Source organism: Podarcis bocagei (genome assembly GCF_964188305.1).
Source record: "Podarcis bocagei genome assembly, chromosome: 10".
Lineage (NCBI taxonomy): Eukaryota > Metazoa > Chordata > Lepidosauria > Squamata > Lacertidae > Podarcis > Podarcis bocagei.
Window position 1 is genome coordinate 36,344,205 of NC_138135.1, and position 21,094 is coordinate 36,365,298.

A 21,094-nucleotide genomic window follows, 5' to 3' on the forward strand; every position below is an offset into this window, starting at 1 on the left:
TCTGACCTTCAGGACAATGTATTCAGAAGCTCTGTTGTGTGCTTTTTATAAAACAAATGCCCTACTGGAACAGCTACATGAAAAGACGAATTTGATGGCTGATTCGATTAGAAATTTTGAACAGGCAGTGGGAAATTTTGAACAGGCAGTGGGAAAATATGTGGAGCCCACCCAGGAATTAAATCAGGAGTGTGCCCTGACAGAACAGGCCCAACGCGAATATGAACTTTCGGATTTGACAAACGAACTTGGAAAAAGCCAGATTTGGAAAGGAAAAGTTTGGTTTGGTTTGGAAATGGGGGGTGGGATAGACCCTCCTATGCAGGGATGTTTGGACTTTTCAAGTCTGGCAATGGGCCGTGAGATGTTTGGGATTGTGGGGGCTCTCAATTTTGGAGGGATTTTGAAACATGTCTTTAAATACCACATGGAATTTAGTGTTGATTATGGAAAAGGGGCTGATCTGTCGAGAAGGGTCAAAAATATTGCTAAGCTGGAGTTCCCACGAGTGAAACGAGCAGGAGACAAGGGAAAACACAGTTACAAATATGAAGAAGAGCTGCGGACGGGACATGGAAGACTTAAGGGCCTCGGATATTAGGATACATAGGCGCCGACTCCATGGGGCCTGAGGGGGCCTGAGCCCCCTCAAAAATTTGTTTGGGGGGGCTCTGCCCCCCCAATAATCTCGGGCGCCCCTCCAGCAGAGCGCCACCGCCGCCCCTCCCCCAGCCCAAAATGCACAGGGTCGGGCTGCATGCCTCCTGCCCTCCCTCCCGAGCAAAAGCTCCACCCAATTTCCTTCGGAGCTGATTAATAGGCGCAGCACGCTCTCCCCTATTCGCTCATGAGGAGGCGGCGCCACTTTATCTGCATATTCATAAGCTTATTTATTATTCATGAGCTTTCGCGGGCTCCCCCAATATTTTTTATAAGTCGGCACCCCTGTATAGGATACCAGGTTAATGCGCCAGATTGATGGGATAATGAGGACTGACAAAACCCGGGACCAGGAGGAAGGGACGCTGGATGAAGATTGGATTTGTTTTTATTTCCTTTTTTCACTATTAGGACTGTTTTACAAAATTGATGAATGTTGGAAAAATGTTGGAATGAAATTACTTGGCTTTAGTAAAAATGATTAAGGAATTATGCAAGAATATTATGGTTATGAGAAGTTGGTAAAAATAAGATTTAAGTTTTAAGTTTCAAGGTTTTTTATAGTAAGATAAGATTAAAATAGTTTAAGGTAATGTAATGACAGAATATTATGAAATATGGAAAGGATTTGCTGTGACAATTAACAACCAGGATACAAGGAAGGGGAGGAGGAGGAGGTCAAGGAAAGAGGGTAATGATAGTTGAGGAGTTGAGAATAATGGATTTGTTTTTAAATGTTTTTAAATGTTTGTGGTGTATTTTTCTTTTTTCTTTTTTTTTCTTTTTCTCTTATTTTGAATTTGTATATGTATGGTTGAAAGTGGCTGTTTTTTTTCTTTTTCTACTTTGTTTTTCTTTTGTAACTTAAAAAAAAAATTTTCCCCAATAAATATCATTTTTTTTTAAAAAAGGGAAAAAAACCTGTAAGTGGAGTGGGGACAGGACACAGAAACAGGCTAATGAGGACTGAATGTGCTCAGAGGCCATGGAATGTAGGGGACAGAAAACTAGGTGGAAGGAGGAATGGAATGGAGTATCCCGGAGGAGAGCACAGCTGTTTGCAACATTCTGTTGCAGCTCCCACTTCTTAACAATGCACTTCATTTAGTCTGCTTTCTTGCTCCAGGGAAAGAAGCGCATTTATGGAAGATTATTTATTCTGGGGTGGCTAACCATTTTTGGCCCAAGTGCCACGTTTACTGTTGGTCTGCTCTCCAGGAGCACATACCCAAAGTAGTTGTGGCCACCTGACACTCTCATCCACACACACTCACAACCGTACTCCTTTGCAGACAGACAGTGACCTGATGACCAGGGAGGGGGCAACTGGCACCCTCATCAGTGCAACAGATGCTGGCAGGGTTGTGCAGAAAATACTGCTTGGAGAGCCAGATCAGGTTCCCTACCTTACCACCCCATATATGGGATTATGTCTCATACCTGTGTTTCTCCGATGGCCAGAACAACTAGATCACTGACCCTGTCTCCATCCACATCTGGTACAGTTACAGCTGGAGCAGCCAAGGTCCCACTGGGCAGGTGGGATGAGTCAAGGGTCCAGATGGGTTCTCCTGCAGGCAGATAAATGAAGACTTCAGTGTTAGCAGAAGCCAGAGGTAAGGAGAAGCTGGAAGAGATCCTTCCAAAGTCACTGCCATGTCACAAATGTCACTGGATGTCAAGAACTGCTGCCCAAAGCAGATAGTGCTTATCAGGCTCAGGCTGCAGCTAGACACCAAATAGAAGCAAAGTCCTGTAAACGGCTTGATTTTTGCATTAATATGTGTCTGCAACATACCAGAAAATCAAACAATTATATGTTGTTCTTGCCTTAATTTAAAGGATATTGCGTCTTCATTTGCTGGAGTGGGACTTGTAGCCCTGCCTTTTTGTTCAGCCACATTTTTTAGTATTTTATTTGAATTGTTGCTTTTAGGTTTTTAGTGTTGTTTTTATTGGGTTTTAATGCAAGTTGCTTTAGAATCATAGAATCATAGAGTTGGAAGAGACCACAAGGGCCATCGAGTCCAACCCCCTGCCAAGCAGGAAACACCATCAGAGCACTCCTGACATATGGTTGTCAAGCCTCTGCTTAAAGACCTCCAAAGTAGGAGACTCCACCACACTCCTTGGCAGCAAATTCCACTGTCAAACAGCTCTTACTGTCAGGAAGTTCTTCCTAATGTTTAGGTGGAATCTTCTTTCTTGTCGTTTGGATCCATTGCTCCGTGTCCGCTTCTCTGGAGCAGCAGAAAACAACCTTTCTCCCTCCTCTATGTGACATCCTTTTATATATTTGAACATGGCTATCATATCACCCCTTAACCTCCTCTTCTCCAGGCTAAACATGCCCAGCTCCCTTAGCCGTTCCTCATAAGGCATCGTTTCCAGGCCTTTGACCATTTTGGTTGCCCTCCTCTGGACACGTTCCAGTTTGTCAGTGTCCTTCTTGAATTGTGGTGCCCAGAACTGGACACAGTACTCCAGGTGAGGTCTGACCAGAGCAGAATACAGTGGCACTATTACTTCCCTTGATCTAGATGCTATACTCCTATTGATGCAGCCCAGTATTGCATTGGCTTTTTTAGCTGCCGCGTCACACTGTTGGCTCATGTCAAGTTTGTGGTCAACCAAGACTCCTAGATCCTTTTCACATGTACTGCTCTCAAGCCAGGTGTCACCCATCTTGTATTTGTGCCTCTCATTTTTTTTTTGCCCAAGTGCAATACTTTACATTTCTCCCTGTTAAAATTCATCTTGTTTGTTTTTGCCCAGTTCTCTAATCTGTCAAGGTCGTTTTGAAGTGTGATCCTGTCCTCTGGGGTGTTAGCCACCCCTCCCAGTTTGGTGTCATCTGCTTTGTGTTACCTTTGTGAGAAAAGTGACTATCAAATACAGGATGTAACAACAACTCCCCCCATTAGTCCTACCTAGCCACCATGGCCAAGAGTCCAGGATAAGAACATAAGAAGAACCTGCAGGATCAGGCCAGTGGCCCATTTAGTCCAGCATTCTGTTCTGACAGTGGCCAACCAGTTTTCTGTGGGAAATGGGCAAGCAGGAGCACAACACAAGAGCACCCTCTGCTCCTGCAGTTCCCAGCAACTGATATTCACAAGCATCACTGCCTCCTACCATGGTGACTTAAGCATAACCATCATGGTTAGTGGGATGATGGGAGTTGCCGCCCAAAACATCTGGAAAGTACCAGGCAGGGGAAGGGTGGCATAGACAGCAGAGGGACTAGATGGAGACACAGGCTGCCCTGGTATAAGGGCAGCTGCCAGTGTTCCTTACGCAGTGAAAAGAGAACATGTTGAAGTTGCTGTCTCTCGGTCCAGACCAGCCAAGGTTACTGCATGGCAAGGCAAGGCGAGAGACACCAGTTTGAAATGGAAGCATCTCCCGTCAGGAGTATTTCACCGGCATGGGTTTCTCGCAGAGACCCATCCCAGATATCCTGCCTCTGAGTTCAGTCAAGCACAATGTGATCTTGCCTGCCACGTTTGCTTTGTTTTACAGAACAAGGATCCTGCAACGTTCAGATAATGCATTTTCTGAGGGCTGCAACCTCATTAAAGCCATTCTAAGCAATTAACTGTATGGGTTTTAGTCAATTAATCGACAGAATGAATTTGCATAAAAACAAGTGTTATATGACACATGCATATACTTTCTTTGCTTGCAGATAAAGCAAGTAGGCATCATCTTAGAGAAGTCGTCGGTTCCAAGGTTGATGGGAAAGAAGGAGAAAATGCCTTTAAGACGATGCTTGCCATTGCATGGCCAGATGCAAATGAGGACAGGGCATGTTTATTTTTAATAGCTTCTAAAATTCCCTCTTCTACACAACCCTCAAAGGTGCAAGCGCTCTCTCCTCTTTCACATCTGGCCACCCTAGCTTTTATTCTGTAAATGCTTCTCTTTATACTTTTAATCAACTTCACAAGTTGATCTGGCCAATTCACCTATTAAATATATTGCAACCCTAAGAACGTTCATAGTTTGATCAGGGATGGAAAACCTGTGACCTGCCAGGTGTTGTTGGACCTCAACCCTACTAGCCCCAGCTAGCGTGGCTGGTGCTGAGGAACGCTGGGAGCTGTGGTCCAACAACATCTGGCACAGGTCCCTCATCCCTGGTTTAAGGGGTTGCAGTGAGACAAAGTCCAGCAGCTGCCGATTATCCCTCATAATGACTCTTAGTATTTAAATAACATCAGTCACTTGCCATGTTACACTAGAAGTGCAAACTTGGGTATGTCTACTCAGAAGTAAGTCCCATTAAATTCAATGGGACTTGCTCCCATTACAGCCTAAATGAATGTTAAGATCTGAAGGACTTGTTGCCCAACAAATGTAGTCCAGCCTTATGGCTTTGTTAGCTCTGGTGACCAAGCTATTTCTCCGTTAATTATGCACTCACACTTGTTGGACTCACCTGAGGAGGCTCTCAGAAGGCTGAGGAATTTAGAAGTCCCAGTAATGAGACAGACAGGCTCTGACTGGGACACAGGGTTTACACCCTTGCACTGCACACTCCGAATCTCCTCTTTAACGTGTCTGGACCACAAGGTGCTTCCATTCATTCCTGATAGGGCCATCACAGTCACCCATGGCTTGGAGACACCTGGGGGGGGGGGAGGGATGGATACAAAAAAGGCAGTCAGATCTCTTTGTGATGTGGAGGGGACCTGCTGTTTACCTTGGCTCCCACCTTTCTGATAAAGCTACTGAATAATCTCAGTTTCTGATAAAGCTATTGAACAATCAGCAGTTTCAGATACAGCTATTGAGTAATCTCAAATCCTCATCACATTATAGATCAGTTCAGCTGGGCATCCCTATGATACTTACGATGCAATCCTATACCTGTCTGCTCAGAAGTAAGTTGAACTGAGTTACTAACTCTCAAACATGTGCGCAAACTTTGGCAGCCTAAGGCTGCAATATTAAACACAATTACTAGATCATGCAAGGTGGCCATGTGTCCTCTCTTTGAAAGGTCGAAGTTCAGTTTAAAAATAAAGACAAATAAGATGAAAGAGGAGCTAACATCAATTATTGGCTATCTTAATCATTAATATTTATTTCATAGCACCACCAACATACATAGTGATTTGCAGAGTGACATGAGTGACATTTTACATTATATGTCTGTGATAGACTTTTATTTTAATTATGGTGGGCGTGTCCACATATCCGATGGTTTATGGCTCCCTAACGTTTTTAAATTGCAGGTTTTATTTCTGAAGCAATGGTTCCATTTTTTAATCCTATTGGTTTTAAGAATCTGTTAAGGAAGCTAAATTCATTTTGCATTTTAGCAAGTGGCTACATGTAACTGAACAAGCTCAAGTTGCTAGGGGTGTATTTATGTTTGTGTTATGCCTCACTTCATTGTATTTCATTTGACTGTTCTTTATTTTACTGTTGAATGAAAAGAGACAGAGAGTACTATAATCTCTAATAAATGTAACTGATCCCCCCGTCAGAAGACAGAGGAACAGAGGCCTAGAAGTTGTATGTCATCTACCACTCCCCTCTGAAGTGTAATTTGCTGAAGTGTAGCAAGACTAGTATCAGAAACTTTATTGTTGGTTAACTCTCCTTTGCTTTATATTTATGTTTTTAAACATTGTTTTGGTTGTGTAATATTGAATTTATTCTCCTTTTGTTTAATTGCTGATTTTTGCCATTTCTAAATATACTGACAAGCTCTGCATTTTGCTTATTTCTATCTTCAATCCTTTGTATTTTGATGTTTTGAATGTTTGCTCAGAGCTGCTGTGGGTACCGCTCATGGTAGAAAAGGGTCATATAAGTAAACTCAATCAATCAACTTGCCTGTCAACAGTTAGCCACTGGACCACAGATTGAGCAAGCATACAGATGACCTGGTCAGAGTCTTCCTGGATAGCTCAGTTGGTTAGAGCATGGTGCTGATAATGCCAAGCTTGCAGGTTCAATCCCTGTATGGAACAGCTGCATATTCCTGCTATTGCAGGGGGTAAGTCTAGAGAACCCTCAGGGTCCCTTCCAACTCTACAATTCTATGAATCTATGATTCCCCACTCTGATGTGATGTATTGCATTTTTATTGAAATCACAGCAATTCCTTTCAAATTGGCATCTAGGCATATAACATTAGTCTATGGAAATGTCATGCAAATCTAAGTCGCCATTATTTTATCATGCATTTCTTCTTTTGGGGAGGCGATGCATAAGGGCCCATCCTGAGTTCTCTGTGGGACTTTCCTCTCAGCAAACACGTGCAGGATTGCACCACCCAGGAACAAAGGGCTGCAGTACAAGAAAGGCTCCAAGGAAATGTGTGTTGGCCAGCACTGACTGAGCACTTCCAGGTTTTCTCGTGTGCAACTAGTTGCAAGTTTGGGAGCTGTTCTCTTCGCAGCTTGTAACTACTGTGTCAATTATAGGATAATTAAGAAAACAAGCTTATTCATCCTCAGGCAGGCAGCGGGGGCCCAAGGGAAAGGGCCCGCCTCAAACCCTCTTCCCCACATCAATCGAAATGAAATTTGTTCCAGCTCTTTCCCCTCTGCTGCTTGTCTCGGTTTTCCTTAGATGAATAAGTGCAGTTTATGAATGTTTAAATATTCATTATATTGAATAATTGCATAAATAAAATACAGCTTAAAGTCTCTGGCAGGGGTTGGTTGGTTCTTCCTCTTCTTCTGAACAGAGTATGTGGAGTTCTACAGAGGTGGTGGCTGACCTGTGACTCTCTGGAAGTCCCACCATCCGCAGCCAGAGGAGCCAATGATCGGGGATAATGGGACTTGTAGTCCAGCATCAGTGGAGGGCAACACATTAGCCATCCAGATCTTAAAAGGAGGCACAACTATCTACCTTGCACACTCTCTGCTGTGTACTGAAGTCCTGGTCACAGCCCTGCCAATCCACTTAATGGCCGTGTTTCCTAAAGACTCACAGGGTCTAGGGCAGTCTTCTTCAACCTGGTGGCCTGTAGACTACAACTCCCATCAGCTGTTACTCCCAGTGTGCTGGCTGGGGCTGATGAGAGTTTTAGTCCCAAACATGTGAGATGGCACTAAGTTGGGGAAGGCAACTCCACAGCTTCCATCCGGTTGATCAGTTTAATTTATATTTGTTTTAGAAGGTAAGAAACGTCTGCTGGATCAGGTCTGGATCCTGTTCTCACAGTGGCCAACAGGATGCCTGTGGGAAACCTGCCAGCAGGGCGCAGGAACAAGAGCACAAGACATAAATGTGCATTCACTTATGAAAGGATTTATATGCCGCCCTCCTGCAAAACATCTGGGTGCTGTAGAGCAACATTAAAAATATTTAAAAGCAGGACCAAGCAACCATTTAAATGGCAGGCTACTCAATGGGCACTTTGAAGAACTGCATAGACCTGTTGGCATTAAACAGTCTTCAAGGGACACCTGAAAGTCAAAAGCAAGGGTGTCTGCTGAATCTCTGCTGGAAAAGTGTTCCACAGCATGGAAGCGATAACATTATCTGCTCAACTTCTAGTGCTCAACTAGGCAGTACCAGGACCGAAGGGAGTGGTTGTTCAAAATGGCTGTGCTGCCTGGGACTGATGGGAGTTGTAGTCCAAAACATCTGGAAGGCGCCAAGTTGGGGAAGGCTGCCCTAATGGTGATGAGTCTGGGTGCTCTAGTGGGGCATGAAGGATAGATAGGATAACTCAAGCACAACCCTCACATAAACTGTTCAGTTCATACTAAGAATAGACCAGGGATGGAGCCTTATCTTTTATGCTTGTGTATTTCTCTGGTAAAGCACAGAACAGTTGGACAGCTTGTAAAAAGGTGATAAATCTCAAACAAAATATCTGCTTGACAATGCCCTTGCGGGCTGAGTTCCATAAATGAATGGGAAATGTATGTGGGTTTCTTTCTCTTTTTAAAGCAAGTAATTTTTAAAAAATAAAAAGAAGTGTATCACATATGGAGCAATCATATCTATTAAACTCACAGGGGGATATCTCAGTTTCTAAGCAGCATGAGTCAAGAGAAGAACTGAATTGTACGGCATGATAGTATAAATCATGGGTAGGCAAACTAAGGCCCGGGGGCCGGATCTGGCCCAATAGCCTTCTAAATCTGGCCCACGGACGGTCCAGGAATCAGCGTGTTTTTACATGAGTAGAATGTGTCCTTTTATTTAAAATGCATCTCTGGGTTATTTGTGGGGCCTGCCTGGTGTTTTTACATGAGTAGAATGTGTGCTTTTATTTAAAAGGCATCTCTGGGTTATTTGTGGGGCACAGGAATTCGTTCATTTCCCCCCCAAAAAATATAGTCGGACCCCCCACAAGGTCTGAGGGACAGTGGACCAGCCCCCTGCTGAAAAAGTTTGCTGGCCCCTGATATAAATGTTAAACACAGAGAAACCTTGTGCGATTGAATTTGGGGTTATCTATGGGCATCTGGAATGCTTACCCAACACACTGGCGTTTTTCAGAGCTGTGAAGGAGAGCAGGATGTCAGGAAGACCATCACGATTTACATCAAAAAGTTCTGGAGGAAACAGCACTCCGCCTAAAGGATAATGTGAAACAAGTTACTCTTCTAGAAATTGCTTCCCATCTAGACAAAGTTGGTCCAGTATGACCAAGAACAGGGATAAGGAAGCTGTGCTCCTGCCCACATGTTGCTGAACGACAGCTCCCATCAGCCCTGACGATTCCCCATGCTGACAAGGGCTGATGGATGTTGGAGTCCAACAATAACTAGAAGGTCACAAGTTCTCCACCCCAACCTAAAGAAACCTCCATCATTAACAACCTGCAGTTATTGTCATTGATTTCGAAGGGTATGTCCATTCAGAAATACTTCCTGAATAAGTGACTTGAGTTGGCCCCTGCCACAGCAGCATTCCAGAGACAGCTCTAATACTCTTTGGCCCCCAGTTTGAAAACAAGGTGTCCTCGCTGCCCTCAATGACTAAGAATATCTTCAGTCAATCAAATGTTCCCACAAATTTAGAGATGCAAGGCAGGCATCCAGAGTAAATTCAGCAAGGATTTTTGAAATGCAATATTTAGATTTCCACCCCCCGCCCCAAATATATATTTCTACATGAAAAGGAAAGGACACTAGAAGAAAACAATATGTCAGAGCTGGTTTTGGGTTCAAGATTCTGAAAGGGCCAAACAGAGACCAGACACAGGAGCAATGATACTTCAAAGGTTGTTTCCATCCCTGATATGGCTGCAAGATATCTTTTACTTCAAATACTTGTCCTTCATTCTAGAACCTCACAGCTCTATACAACTGCTTATTTCAGAACAAAAAGGTAGTATGTACAGAATTACTTTTGACAGTGCTATTATTCTAAAGGGGAAACAAGGTGATTCAAAGAGAAAAAAACTCTCTACATTCCAAAAACAAACAAACAATAACATTTGAAAGTAGTATCACCAGCTGCAGAGATAGGCAGTGGGACAAGTGAAATTAGTATGGATTTATTTTACTTTTTTGTGGTGAAAATAAAGCTGGATAGTTGTTTAATCTCCTAGGAGGGTGGATTGACTTAAAGAATCTTAAATCAGCAATTTAACTCATCAGATGGGATTCCTCTTTTCAAATCATCAAATTTAATCAATTCTTTCATGCGAGGTTCAACCATTTTTAAAAGATAAGCACGTATTGTTGTTGTTCTGTTATCTAACCATTAAAGCATGATGATGTTCAACTAAACAGAGCCTTTGAAACCCAGCCCAAAACTTTACAAATTGTGTCTAGCATCTAAATTAAATATGTTTAAGTAAATTGGCATTATGCATTTCTAATTAATGTTTGACTCTTGCATTTTCAGAATCTTTTCCTCGTTCCATCTTCTACTGGTCTTTGATTGCTATTTCCTTCATTAGGCATGAGCTTTCTACATATGGACAGTGGGCTGCAATTCGCTTGCAGTTCTCCTCACTCCCCATCAGATCCCACTAGGACACGCATTCCACAAGCCAGGGAAGTGTTCCAGAAGCAACTTACCCGCCTCTTGGCCCAAGTTGCGAATCCAGGTATTGTGCAAGTCCCTCGGAGGGCAAGGAATGAGGAAAGCACACACCAGCACGAGGATCATGGAGACGACCACGGTGAGCAAGAAGACAGCTGTGCGCACGTAAGGCATCATGGAGTTGGCGGTCTTCTGCTCCAGACCACTGGCGGCCTCGCTGGGGTACTCTTCAGCCAGACCCTCTGAGAGGTGCTGCTTCGTCATCCCGACCTCCGCATCTGAGTCCACATCCTGCACTTCCCCCAGGGGGCTCTTCCCATTCTTGACGCCACCATTCTTCTGTATGTTGAGCACCAAGTCATCTTCGCTCTCATCGCTGTCCGCTTGAGTGAGAGGGTCGTACTCCCCAAGGTCTGGACTCTTCTTGCCTGAGGAGAGAGAGATGTTGCTATACGTATTCATTGCTCACCTTTTCTCCCAGGAGCTCCAGGTAGCACACCTGGTTCTTTCCCTTTCCCATTTCCCCCCTCACAAAAACCCCAAGAAGGTAGCTTGGTTTAGGATAGTGAATGGCCCAAGGTCACCTTTAGAGCATCATGTCTGTGTAGGAATTTGAACCCTAGTTTGCCAGGTCCTAGTAGTTCAACACTCTAACCTCTATAATCACACTGGTTCTCAGTCATGGGGAGAGAATTTATTTTACTTTATTTGTTTGTCACCTAAAACTTCATGGTTTCTGGGCAAATCACACAATTGTTTAAAAATGTACACATTTTTAGGAAGCAAAGAGAACAAGGTTTTGAAAGTTATTAATATAAAAGAGTGTTCCTTTTTATGCTAAACTTTTCTTTTGTATTTTTCTTCTTTTTTCTGTTTTTTTGTTGGAATTCTTGATGTTTGTTGTTTGTTTTATCTCACTTTGGTTGTTTTTTGTGGATGTTAACTTTTTGGAAAATCTTAATAAAATATTATTATTTTAAAAAAATGTACACATTTTTTAAAACCAACAAACACAGAACATTGTAACAGTACAAAGCACCATCAACAGTACAAATCTGCAAGCAAGGGGCAGAACCAGCATATCTCATACCATCAAATGCCTGGGAGAAGGGTTTTTTTAAAACCTGGTGCAGTACTGTACAAAGGTCCTAAGCAGTGCAGGGCTTTATAGGTTAAGTTCTCTGAATTGGGCTCCAAAATGTTTATGCAGTCAGCATAGTTATGTGCTAGAATGGGTATTATATGACCATACCTGCAGCTCCCCATCAGCAATCTATCTGCACCAGTTGCAGTTTCCAAACCGACAGGTAAGAAACTTGGGGAAATAATAATTTCAGTGAAGGGGGAGGTTAAATGGACTCTGGCATCATTGGATCCCCTAAAAAGGATCTGTTTTCCAGAGAGGCAATTTTTCAGGGGAATGGAAAGAAAAGGGGAAGACAGTGGGAAGAATCCCCTCTACATTTCTGAAGATTAAATGCAAGGGAGGGAATGGGCAGAGCTCAACTGTTCTGGAAAAAAGAAAAAGATACAACATAATTTGCCTAGTTACTTCTAATGCCTTCACGTTCTGCTTTCCGAAGCCCTGTGCTGTTGCCATTATATGCTTAAACCTACACAAGCCAAAGTTCTGTCCCCCACAACAATGTTTTTGCTCAAGAACAAAACCATACCTTGCCTACTTGCAAAGCAACCATGGTGGCAAAGAAAACCCCTATCTTTCAATGTATTCTACAGGCTAGTGCTGACTGAGCATTCACTCATATCTTTTCTTATTTGCATGTTCACTAAGAGTGCAGAGATACTCTAATCCATAACGCTAATAACTATTTACAGACTGAAAACTGTCATTCTAACTGCATCCTGTTAATGTCACCAGCCACTTCTCTGGCAGAAGGCATAGCAGTCCTATTCCAAGCAAAGTACGGAGTCTGGATTTATGATGCTCTCCAAAAAACAGAAGATTTGGTTCATATCAGCAGTCCAGAGCCAGAGCAATCCACTGACTACCAGTGAATACCTCATATTACTTTACAGATTACAGAGCAATCCATCCTTTTGGCCAAACTGGAGGGAGGAGGTAGATGGGGAAGATATGTTCTACACACCCCAGCCTTGCTGGGTGATTCTGCTGGCACAGAGCTCCCTCTTCTGCCCACAGAAGAGGCAGCCTCCTTGCTGGCAATAGCCAGCAAATCCCCCTGAAATTGAGCTTTATGGGGCAGAACTGAGCCATCTCAGAATCTGTTGGATCTTGAACTGGCACCACTGCCATCTCAAGACTGCATTGCGGTCCAATCTTGATCGCTACACCATTATCTCCCCGTCCCTTCCTTCCACCCTGGCTGTTATGCCAGCAAGATTGAGGATACAGTAGTCACCCTGCCCAGGAAGGAGGTGTGGGTGGAATTAGGATTGCTCCCCTAGTAAAAAATGAAAATAAAACTTTTTAAAAAATAGATTTGAAAATAATTATCCAATGTGTGCATCCCTTCCCTACTAACCATTCATCCATTCAAAACTGTTATGCTAGGAGCTTTCCCTTCAGGTAAGCACAGAAGGCTAAAGTTCTAACCCAGCCAACTCCCTGCTGCGTTACTTTTCTAATCACATGGAGTTTTTCACATATTGAGCATGACACGGCTGCTGGCAACACTAACCCTGCCATGTGGGAATCTCCTGCACACGACCACAGTGCTTTGAGAGAGACAGTCAGGTTGTGTATCCACAGCAGTGACCGGAGAAGGATTGACTGCTGGGAGGAATGCATAGAGAAGAAACGCCATGGGACATCTGCATTGGCACATCTGCCCCAGCTGCATCAAAACATGTCTCTCCCGTATCGGCCTCTACAGCAACAGCAGGCACTGCAGTGCAACCTTCCAACAGTTTGACTTCACCCGCAAAGGCACACTTTTCCATTGTCTCCCGAGATAGATGGATGCCAACAATGATCATTATTCATTCATGCAGTTTGAAGCAGGGTTTTACAAAGGGCAGTCTGGCACGTAAAGGCAAGTCCAGTTTAAATATAGAAGAATCACAAGAAAGGACAGCAGGGTTAACACTTAGACAGCAGACTGAGCAGGCACACAGGTCACATGCACTGCATTTTATTTTAAAATTATAGCAATTATGTCTAAATTAGCATATACAAATCTGTGCTCTCTTTTTTGCTGATGCCTTAAGTGGCCAGCCTATTTTGTAGTTCACTGAGAGAGGCTCTGCCATGCATGCAGAAAGTCCCAGGTTCAATGCCTGGCATCTCATGGTAGGGCTGGTAGCACAGTGAGTTAGTGCGCTTGGCTGTTATCCAGAAGGTTGGTGGTTTGAGCCCAACTAGGGACTGCTGCGGACAGGATTCCTGCATTGCAGGGAGTTGGACCAGATGATCCTTGGGCAGGGGCGGAGGAAGGGGGGTGCGGTGGGTGCACCCCCTGGGTGTCACCACTGAGGGGGGTGACAAAATGCCGGGTGGCACTCACCACGGGGCCTGCAGTGCACCCAAGCCACGTGCTTCTCCTGGGAAAGGTGCGGTGGCTTGGGCATGCGCAGGCTCTGTGCTGCCCAAATGGTCCGCCTGCTGCCTCCCCCCCCCCCAGCTGTAGGGCAGCTGAGTGGGAGGGGGCAGGCAGACTTTGGAGGCCCCGCGATGCACCGCGCCCTGATGGTGCCCCAGGCGCCCGAGCGGCTTCCTCCACTGCTGCCCTTGGGTTCCCTTCCAACTCTACAATTCTATGAAGCGCTGAGCTACAACTCTTTCTATAATCTTATTCTCCTGCATGTGCAGACCCTGCCTTAGCCGACAACACTTTTCAATTCATTCAAGTAGCTGCACTGCCTTGCCTTGATAAGATGAGAAAAAGGCGTGTGCAAGAAAGGAGATTATACTCTGTCGAGGAGATACAACTGCCTTACTTATTTGTGAAGCTTTTTTTTTCTCCCTTCAAAAGACGCAGGAGTAGGAATTAAACCCTCTTCTCCTGCATATCTAGTACAGCTGCAGGGGTTTTTTTGTTTTTGTTTTAATTAAAAGAGAGTGAATTTAGGCTGCATGCAGTTGGAGAGGGGCATGTGGATTTCTTTTTTCCATTTCAATATATGTGAAAAGGGAGGGAGGGGCACATTTAATTAAAGATTTGCATTCATTGTTTTAATGGGAAAGGTGGATGGAGGTAGGTTGTAAGAAGGTGAGAGAGGGCAAGTGGAAAGAAATGTTAAGGCACTGTAAGCCTCCCTAAGCCTACAGGATAGAAATGAAATGAAATGAAATCAAATGAAATGAAATGAAATGAAATGAATCAAGCTACAATCAAGCTATACTCACTTACTTGGGAGCAATTTCCACTGAACTCAGTAGACGTGTACTATTGCCTATACCTGTTGCTATAAGGCATTTATAACATAAGTGTCATGAACTGGTTGGAAAAACAGACGCATGGTTGGAGAAACCAGCTGGGAAACCAGCTAGGGTAGAAGGCTCAGAGCCTGAGGACTGGTGGTGGGACAACGATGAGTGGTCAGAGGGAGAATGGCACAGAAGCTGCTTTGGTCCCCCTGTACAATGACTTCTGTCGGGAGAGAGATGGACAAATGTGTCCTTGTTAATTCTCGAACTCTCAGTGGCTTTTGATACCATTGTCCATGGTATCCTTCTGGAGCAGCTGTTTGAGTTCAGGGTGGGACTCAGGAGTAAATTGGGCAATTGGGCAAAAACAGGGAAGGCACACCCACTGTAGGAGTGTGCTAGTAAGAGGATAGCTAACTACTAGGCAAGGACAGCATTAGCTACAAAGGAGAACACATTGTCCTTTAAATTAGATAAAAAAGGAGCACCTTAGCAAGGCTTTCTGGAAGATGGGTAAGCAACTGAGATGGGGCCATGTGAATAATGTTATGGCCTCTTCTAACCAATGGGAAAGTGCCACATCTCCTCTCTAGAGTACTACTTTGCCAGGAAGCTGGATTATGTCCAAGCAAACATAAGGAAAGTGAGCCAGAAGAGTTATTAGCCAAAGCCCAGCATAAGAGATGACAGGGCTCTCTTCTACATTTCTTACTTTTGTCACATGTACTGTCTTCTCTTCTAGCTCAGCTTCCCTTCTTGTCTTACAGACCACAAGTCTCAGAGCTGGAAAAAGTATTTTCAAATTCTAAACCAGTATAAGATGTCAAAGCTGAATAGGACTGTCATGGGGTGGGGAATCAAATGCTTAAGATTTTTCTGGATCAGACAACAATCTAGTTACATCAAAAAAATCCAATACTTTAGTTTGCGATTTATGCTTTCGAAATACCTGTGTATTTGAAAATCACTAATGGCTCTGCAATATAGCAGATAACTGGTTTCTGTTATTTCATATTTTTTAAAATAAATATGGCACCGCCACTATTGTTTAAAATTTAAAATGCACCAACAATATGCAAGACCCCACTGGCAAGAGTCACAAGGGGGAAAATATACACATAAGCTTTTAATGTCCATATAAATATGCATATGTGAATCTGGGGTGCCTGTAAGTTGTTTGTGAAAACCAGTATATTTGGATGGTTTAAATAATGGATGTGAAGTATTTGTGAAACACTATGAAAATAGTTTTTGTTTACTTGGAATCACATTCAGAGCTCAATTAACTTAAAGCAATTTGGTTGAATCCAGACTAAATTAATTGCACCGATTTTTTCCTGCAATCAAAGGGACATCCCTTTTAGTTATGACTGACTTGCTCTGTCAATATAATGAACTTAGCTTAGATTCAACTCATTGTCAGTACATTGCACCAATTAAAATGCAGAAGACGACAAACAGATTAATCGGTCTGACAGGAGCAGGGGGGGAAAACCCACTGGGCAACATACACCAAGATGCAAAAAAAGTATTATTAATTAACCTTTATACGTGGCACAATGAGCTGCCTGGCTCAGCTATTAAGAGCTTAAAATAGCAGTTTAATTACAGGCAAACATCCTGAAGTTTAAGAAAAGGATGCCAAAGCCTCATACTTAGGTCAGCTGCAACCCATTCAGCACTGCTCAAACCAGTACTGGGTTCGAGTCCTTGTTATCTTTTCCTTCTCCAGACGTAGGTCATGTCTAACTCTCAGACAGATGTAATACATGGTGAAATGTCAACTTAAAAAAATAAAATAAATAAAAGTGGAGGCTGATACTTCGATGCAAACCGAAGGTTTACCGCCTGGGTAGCCTTGGGGAGCGCAGAGGACTGCTTCGACCTCACTCCCATTTTTCTTCCTTGGCAGCAGAACAACACCAGTTTGACTCACACAGTTTCCCCATCATCCCCCACCCATCCTGGGACCAGTAATCCCTCTTCTTCTTCCACCCCAAGTCGACCCCCTCCCTTCGCCCTTTCCTCCCCCAGGAGCAGCTGGAGGCGCGCTTCAGCATCACAACCCCTCCCGCCACTCCCCACCTTTCGCTTCGCATCCCCGACCTCCCAACCCGCGCAGCTTTCGCCCCCCTCCGCGCGCCTTTAGGGCCAGAGATGAGGAGCACCTGCTGAGACCCGGATGCAAAAGGGCGGCGGAGGAAGGGGGAGGCGAGGGTGCCTGTCCTAGGTGGGACCCGGATGCTCTCTCCCCATGACGAAGCGCGGAGCTGGGGGCGCCTCGGCAAGTTCGTGCGCCGGGGGCTGCCAGCCTCGCCCCCTGCCGCTTCCCCGCGCGGCGAGCCCAGACCCCCTACCTGGCAGCTTCAGCGCCCGTGACAGCACCGTAGCCATGCTGGAGACGGGAAGCGCGCATGCGCTCGGCTCTTTTGCCTCCTGGGAAGTGTAGTTCTGCAGCGAGCCCGAATTTAGGTGCGGAGAGAGAGAGAGAGAGAGAGAGAGAGAGAGAGAGAGAGAGAGAGAGAGAGAGAGAGTAGGGACTCCTGGCTTCACAGAGCCAGAACGACGTATTTTGCTACCCCAATTGGCTGGACCCTATGATCCAAGAAGTGCGAGCTGCAATGCATCTTAGGGGACACGGGGGTGCAACCTTTTCGCGGCGTTGCAAGGGATCCCGGGGTGCGAGGAGGAAAGAGCTGCCGCCAAGCGTTGCAATTAGTGGCATTTGGGAAATAGATTAGTCCCCAGTTGGAGACAGAGCCGCGCCCCAAATTCTAAAAGCCCTCTGAGAATCTGATCAAAGTGTGGAAAGCCGGCTGGGAGAAGGAGAGGGCAGAGAGGGAGTCTAGTACACCGTGCTCTGGTCATTCCTCTCCCATATTCCTGCAGGGAAGTCAGAAAGCGCCTCTATGCACACCATACTTTCGAAGTGCACGACTTTCGTCTGGGAACTGTGGTTTATCTTCCAGAGCTACAGTTCCCAGCACCCTTAACCAACTACAGTTCCCAGGATTCTTTGATGGAAATAATGTGCTTTCAATGTATGATGTGTATGCTCAGTGGTAGAGCTTTGCAGAAGGTCTGGTTCAAACCTCAGAATCTCCAGCTACAACTGGGAGAGACCCCTGCCTGAGAGCCAGTGCAGTCAGCAGTGCGGAGCTAGGTGGATCAATTCAGTATGTTCCTTTGGAGAACGAACATTTTCCACTTAGAAGCTCACTGAGGTCATAAGTGGAAGGAAGACAAGTGGGGTTTGCAGTCAGGATGCTCTTTTACAGGAACTGATATTTCTCCAATCCAGGCTCAGTACCTTTTTTTACTTCTGGCTTGAGCTTGTTGCGTCTTTCCCCCTTCACTGAACAGCCGCCCACCTCTTCTTGGCACCCATATCAACATTTTGGATGTGCAAATAGTACCACCAGTATTTGTTGCTCCAGATGTGTAAATGTTAATACCTCAACACTGGACTCAGTTTTGATTTGCGGCCAAAGGCTGACTTGGCTCCAGCGACGTATTGCTGCAAACTACAGAGTTCAGTCTGCCCTGATGTGAAACTGCCTGTGTAAACATGTGTAGGGCCACAGCCCTTTGGCTTGGATCAGAAGGTAGCTTTTCAAAGGGAGCCGCATTGCTGATGCCAACATAAAACACAGAGATAATGCAACTTAGCAACTGACTGCTGCATTGTACAAAACTTGTGTTCTTCAGACCTCACTGTGAATAGTCTGCTGGCATTGGCAGGTTCTTGTTCAGACTCCTTTAACCAGCTGTGAAAGGAAAATAAGACTGATTTATATCACTCTTGGACCAAAAAGGTTTTTTTTAAAAAAATTGCAATGTTATGCACATTTTCCTTTCAGGCCCACTGAATACAGTGAAATGTATTTCCAAGTAACATGCATAGGATTACACTGCTGCACATACTGCATATTTAAAGTAGTGAGTGATTTGTAATGTGGAGATTCGGAAAAAAACCTCTTTGATCTTGACAAGTTTCTTTAAATCCCTTTATTTTTTTCAGCACAAAGTCAAAAGTGATTTATTTACTTATATCCTGCCTTTCTTCAAATACTCAAGTTGGCATACAGGGTTCTCCCTCTCTCAATTTATCCTCACAACAGCCCTGTGAGGTAGGTTAGACAGAGACTAACTGGCCCATGGAAAGCTTCATGGCTGAGTGGAGATTTGAACCCTGGTCTCCCAGGTCCTAGTCCTACACTCTAACCACTATACACCACACTGACTAAAATCTGAAATGGATTTCATTGGCTTCAGTTATTGCATTATGTGCATGTCAGCTCAGAAGTCAGCCCCATTGAACTCAGTGGGATTTAATCCCTGATGCATATGCACAGAATTGAAGCCTGAGCTGATAATTTGTCTCAGTGAAGTGACAGGATAATCAGGTGCTAGAAACAGTAAATGCTGCACATCCTCCTCATTAATCAGTCCCAAATGAATGAATAAATAAAAAGGAGATAAGGGATGTGGACAGGCTGAGAAAGGCTATTTCACATTAGTTTTATTACACAATAATTGTCTCATTGTCATTCAAGTTAGCACGGGATCCAACTTTGTTTTCCTGCAGAAGGTGCACCAGACATAAAGCTCTCTCAGCATTCTGGTCGTGTTTTTGGTTTTTTTTGCTTGCAGGAAAAATGTATGTTTTCCTCTAGTCAGCATGCCTATTCTCATTACAAGTACTGCATGGAATTAGGTTGCATGAGTTTCAAGAGCACCTATTACATAATACCCATACCATCCTTACTCTCTGCCATTCTTGTGTCATTTTATGACTCAAATGTGGAAGAGCTCAGAGAGCATATGGATATGGAAGAGCTCAGAGAACATAAAGTCTCACTGATTTTAGAAGATTTCCCTTAATTTCCATCTGAAAGATAATGTGTATATGATTGTGGTTCAGTGCTTTCTTAAATTGTCATTTGGCTTACGTTGTTTATATATTCTATAATACTTATGTCCACAGAATAGTTACCATTTGGAGCAGACAAATATATGGAGCTATTATGCTTATGAAAGACATATACTCACCAGGAGATCCTGAGATATTTTCAGTCTGTCAGAGGCTGTAAACTACAAAGGAATAATTGTGATAGTCACTCAAAGAACCCCTGGTGAATTGAAAGCCTTAACGTATCATTAACACGTGGCTATATTCTTACTTCCCTTGGTTAAGTATGTAGCCAACATGATTGGCCAACGTAAAACTAGATGAGGACACTGTGACCTCTGAATATAGGTATTTTTATTTAATACATTTGTGCAGCATATTTCAACAGCATTCAAAGCGGTTTTATTTCAGGCGGCCTGTGCACTTCGAGTGCCGTTCTAATGATAAATTCTCTTATGTTGACGGTTATCTTTACTTTTCCTACCCTGCTGCCTTAACAAGCCATTGTGTCTGCTTTAGACCTGGGCTGCTTTAAGAGATGAGCTTAAGACTGTGATTAAGCATCCGAGCAAAACTAATAGCCACCATGGCTGTGCTCTGCCTCCAGCAAAGCTGAGTACTAGTCGCTGGAAACCACAGGAGGGGAGAGGGCTCTTGTGATCCTGCTTGCTGCTTTCCCACGGAGGCTTCTGGCTGGCCACTGTGACTAGATGGGCCTTTGGCCTGCTCCAGAAGGCCTCTTCTTAAGCTCTTATCCTTCAGAGACAGTTGGGGATGCTCAGCTGGCATGAAGGGAACAGTTTAGGGATGGAAAGGGAGCTGGGTGTTGTCAAAGTGAGGATTGCAAGTGCACTCCTGGTTCCTGCTTTGGAGGTTGGGCTTGATGCTGAAATTGCCCAGTGGCATATGAAGTCAGGTGTGGGAGGCCTCACCCATCTCTCAAAGTGGCCTATTGCACTCAGCTACTTCTGGGTTTTGCCCTCCGGCCAGTTCTGCTCTCCCATCTCTGTTACTGAGTGGCAATAACATAACTGTTGGCTTCTGAGGTACAGGAATATGTTACTTCCCCAACCACCCAGTGTGGAAGATACAGTGGTACCTCGGGTTACAGACGCTTCAGGTTACAGACTCCGCTAACCCTGAAGTAGTACCTTGGATTAAGAACTTTGCTTCAGGTTGAGAACAGAAATCGTGCGGCA

General features: G+C 44.3%; 1 protein-coding gene across 1 annotated transcript in view; it reads right to left on the reverse strand.

Annotated features, from left to right (window-relative positions):
* FAM234B (family with sequence similarity 234 member B) overlaps nucleotides 1-17,457 on the reverse strand; it is a 31,121-nt gene extending 13,664 nt beyond the window's left edge. The window contains exons 1-5 of the mRNA XM_081209531.1: nucleotides 17,341-17,457; nucleotides 10,671-11,063; nucleotides 9,117-9,215; nucleotides 5,102-5,290; nucleotides 2,101-2,231 (exon numbers count right to left, since the gene is read on the reverse strand). Coding sequence (XP_081065657.1) covers nucleotides 2,101-2,231; nucleotides 5,102-5,290; nucleotides 9,117-9,215; nucleotides 10,671-11,063; nucleotides 17,341-17,377 — 849 coding nt within the window. The 5' untranslated portion in view covers nucleotides 17,378-17,457. The remainder of the gene's footprint in view (nucleotides 1-2,100; nucleotides 2,232-5,101; nucleotides 5,291-9,116; nucleotides 9,216-10,670; nucleotides 11,064-17,340) is intronic.
* Between the last annotated feature and the right edge of the window lie 3,637 nt (nucleotides 17,458-21,094).